A 4,136-nucleotide genomic window follows, 5' to 3' on the forward strand; every position below is an offset into this window, starting at 1 on the left:
TTCTACGTGTATTTTCATCCATTATATCAAATATTGTATCCCATCTGTAATTGTAATACGTATCATTGGTTTAAATGTAAAGCAGGGTCAGCAGCAACATGATTTCCCATTGGTTGATGAGCGCAAACACTCCATCTCAGGAGTTCAAAATGTGGCAGCTAACAACCTGGAAGGACCTGCTTTAGAATATCACCAGTTTGATTTGCATCAGGACTTTGATCACAGTTTCTATACTGGTTTTAATGGCATAGGTTATTGTGAGGAGGATGCTATTCCTCAAATATCTAGCTACCTGCCAAGTATCTGCCCTCCGCCTTCTGCTTTCTTGGGCCCAAAATGTGCACTTTGGGACTGTCCAAGGCCTGCACAAGGGTTGGACTGGTGTCAAGACTACTGCAGTAGCTTTCATGCTGCTCTAGCCTTGAATGAAGGGCCACCAGGTATGTCCCCAGTTCTACGACCAGGGGGCATCGGTTTGAAAGATAATTTACTTTTTGCCGCTCTTAGTGCAAGGGCACAAGGAAAAGATGTTGGCATCCCAGAATGCGAGGGAGCAGCAACTGCGAAGTCTCCATGGAACGCACCAGGTAATATCATCTTTTTTTCTTTGGCTATCATTTTGGAAATGTACCAGGCACAGAGGTTGACAAAGTTGTCCTTTGTGATTACTTCACTTCTTGTTTGATGCAGAGCTCTTTGATCTTTCTGTTCTCGAGGGTGAGACTATCAGGGAGTGGCTCTTCTTCGACAAACCTCGAAGGGCGTTTGAGAGTGGAAACAGAAAGCAGAGGTCATTGCCAGATTATAGCGGACGTGGTTGGCATGAATCTCGAAAGCAAGTGATGAATGAATTTGGAGGTCTGAAGAGATCCTATTATATGGACCCGCAACCACTGAACCATTTTGAATGGCACCTCTATGAATATGAGATTAGCAAGTGTGATGCATGTGCTTTATATCGGTTGGAACTAAAGCTTGTTGATGGGAAGAAGAACTCTAAGGCAAAGGTTACCAATGATTCAGTTGCTGATTTGCAGAAGCAGATGGGACGGCTTTCTGCTGAGTTCATGTCTGATAACAAAAGGCCTGCAAAAGGCAGAGCTAAACTTAATGCCAAGGTTGGCTTAGGTGGTGTCTATTCCTCTTCAGGCAGAGTGGCTCCACTAAATGGAACATATGATTATGGTTTAGCTGCACCATATGACTATCTTGTTGATAACATGGGCGACTACTATGGAACATGATCTTCTTAAAGGGATGCGTTTGATGATGCATTCAGCTTGGTTATACGTTATTCTGTGCTGGGTTTTCTTTGTCCTCTTTTATCTTGGTCCTTTTATACTTTGATTCTTAGTAACAAGAATACAAGGTCATTTTTTTGCCTTGTTGAAGATATTGTGAATAGCTCATTCTCACTGGAATGCGGCTGCAGAGGCTGCTGGTTGCTGAATTCTAACTTCGGGAGATGATCACTTGCAGCAAAAAATTGCTGTATATCATTTATGATTAGCAACTTGGTGAATGTTAGCATTATATTGTCACCATCAGAATTGACCTATTTAGGTACAAAATTGATGTATTCAGCGCTGACTCTATTTTCCAAACCATGCTAATATAAGTCATTTACATTATTTTATGTTATCAGTTACAGGACAAACTTTTCGAGTTACATGATGTTGGATGTGTAATAACTAAAAACATGTTTCGGTTCCTTTTTTGAGTAATTTTTCAAACTCAAAAAGGAATTGCAATTTTAAAGTCACCATTGATAGATCTACCTTGTGTTTCTGTTGCACAAAATGGGTAATGCTAGTTCAAATTTGAGCAATTTATTAGCAAAAATTAAGGATTTGCCATCGATGTATAATTCAAATAAAGGGAGATTTGGTTGGTTTTAGAGGGGTACCTGGTTATCATTAAATGTTCTCTCATTATAGTTAAATTAGTTATGTTGAATGGAACAGAAGATCGAATGGTTAAGAATGAACATTCGAGACGATAATATTTATTGTGTAACGGAATTTATTATCAAAATGATGGTGGAATTTCGTGTTAGGTAATTTAGACATGTGATGTGAACCGCAAGAGATTGTAGATCATTTGGTTATGATGATAGGTTAGTAGTCATGGGCAAAAAGAAACCTAAGAAGATTTTGTATGAGATGATCAGAAGATAATTAAGTATAAGTGTGCTTATTTTGGACATGAACATTATAGGACACAATAATATCGTTTAATTTATATAGCCAATCTCATTCAAAAGACAAGGATAACACTGAAAACCTCGTTGTAATGATACACTTTCAGAACTACGTTTTATTAAACAAACGTAACACGTAAGACCTCGTCTTTCCTTAATGGGAAACATAATTAGCTATTTGCGCATTGACACGAGACAAACACCCATTGCAATAGCAATTATTCTCATTGTTTTAGCGTACGTGTAGTTTTACAAACTCTATTAAAGAGTAACATAGGAACAAAACATGTAGTTGCACCAGTAGGAGCCGACACAAATACAGAAATTTCCATCCACTACTGCTCGAAATGGATTCTTATAATCACACTACTAAGCACCATCATCTTCCGGGTTGTTCACCCGTTCACATTCATCAATCCATTCACTGTATCTGCATTGTTCAAATGAAGCTTCTTGAGTCAATCAAGTGGTTGTGTTTGTAAGACAAAGCGAAGAAAGAAGGGGAAAGGAAGAGGTTTTCTATAGAAATATTTGACTTACATGTCTATTGGTTCAGATAAAGCTGCAAAAGACAACAAACATTCCAGGATCATCAGCAGAATTAAAAAACAAACTTGAATATGAGTTCAGATGATCGGTTAAATTGGGGGGCTAAAACTTTAATGTTTTCAGAAACAAACCTGTGACAGTAGTGCTAAAGCTCTCTTGGCAAATCCTGCAAGAAGCTTCCCCTATCAAGTTCTTCATATCACTGTTCAAAAGAATCCCAACAATTAATCCTCTAAGGAAATACAAAGCATGGAATCCTCTACAAACGCTAAACGAAATTGCTTACATTCGGCATTCGACACTGGTGCCGTGATTGCAGAAAGGGCAGCTGAAAACAGTGTCAAGCTTATCCATTCGCTTCTTTGGAGGTGGCTTTGCTGATGATTTCCTCTTTCCCATTGCTCAAATCCTGATTTTTACATAAATGTTTGAGCACACAAAATCAAAGCTAGAAACTTCAATCAATCTCTCAAAAACTTGAATTTTTTTACAACATTATTCAAACTATCTAACCACCAAAATTCAAGATATTTTTTATTTCCCCTCCAAAAAAACACATTATTAAACCAAAAAGATTGAAATTGAAACTTGTTAATTCAATGAACCCTAGAATGCACATAATGAATCAATGATCCGAATCTACAAGTACAAGCAATGGAAAGGCGAATAGAGAAGCAAGAACTAAAGATGAATCCAAATCCCAGCCTTTTCCCCATTCGTTTTGGCGAATTATGTGGATCAAAACAGCGGCAATGTAAACAAGATGAAAGGGAAAACGTAAGCGATAAGGGAATAGAAAGCATACAGAAGTGGAAGATGAAACAAGCGCAGGCGATGAGAGAGAGAGGATGTGATTTGAGAAATTGAATGAATGAATGAATGGAAGGAAGGAGAAGGGAGAAGAGGAATGGGTAGAGAGTGGAGACAGCAAAAGATTGTGTTTTATATTGGGTTGTCAATCCGACGCGTAATGCGCTCATTGTATCATTCATATCATCCATCATCAGATCCATGATTCGCTTCACCTGGTCATGGTCCAGGTCAATTCATCATTTTTTTTTAAATAATCTTTTTAAATTACGTACTTATTTGGGTATCACTCAATTCATAGAAAAAAATTTCTAATAAAAATATATATATTTTTTAGTATATTTAATAAGTTTTTAGTAATAAAAATAAAAATAAAAAAAATAAAAAAATGTTAATTTAAAGCTTGTTTGGACCTTATTTTTAAAACAGATATGTTTTTAATAATTTTTTTAAAATTTTTTTTTACAAAAATAAAAATAATTTTATTTTTTAATATCTCATATAAAAGATTTTTTTATTTTTATTAATTATGTTTGGATAAAATAAGATAAAAATATTTTTTTGTTTATTTATTATG

The 4,136-nt window shown here is 36.1% G+C and overlaps 2 protein-coding genes across 4 annotated transcripts in view; one reads left to right on the top strand and one right to left on the bottom strand.

Annotated features, from left to right (window-relative positions):
• The window catches only part of LOC107631187 (transcription factor VOZ1), a 3,636-nt gene extending 1,863 nt beyond the window's left edge, over positions 1-1,773 (top strand). For 2 of the 3 annotated variants that reach the window (XM_021119498.1, XM_021119499.1), the window contains exons 4-5: positions 83-587; positions 691-1,773. In XM_021119498.1, coding sequence (XP_020975157.1) covers positions 83-587; positions 691-1,244 — 1,059 coding nt within the window. In that variant the 3' untranslated portion in view covers positions 1,245-1,773. The remainder of the gene's footprint in view (positions 1-82; positions 588-690) is intronic. The other variant, XM_016334544.2, reaches the window with a different exon arrangement.
• LOC107631186 (transcription elongation factor 1 homolog) lies at positions 2,230-3,745 on the bottom strand. Its single transcript, XM_016334543.2, has 5 exons — positions 3,555-3,745; positions 3,036-3,158; positions 2,881-2,951; positions 2,741-2,762; positions 2,230-2,630 (listed from the first exon to the last, which is right to left on the bottom strand). Exons 2-5 carry the CDS (start codon positions 3,146-3,148, stop codon positions 2,570-2,572), a joined length of 267 nt encoding a protein of 88 aa, XP_016190029.1. The 5' UTR covers positions 3,149-3,158; positions 3,555-3,745; the 3' UTR covers positions 2,230-2,569.

This window comes from Arachis ipaensis, chromosome B03 (genome assembly GCF_000816755.2).
Source record: "Arachis ipaensis cultivar K30076 chromosome B03, Araip1.1, whole genome shotgun sequence".
Classification (NCBI taxonomy): Eukaryota; Viridiplantae; Streptophyta; class Magnoliopsida; order Fabales; family Fabaceae; genus Arachis; species Arachis ipaensis.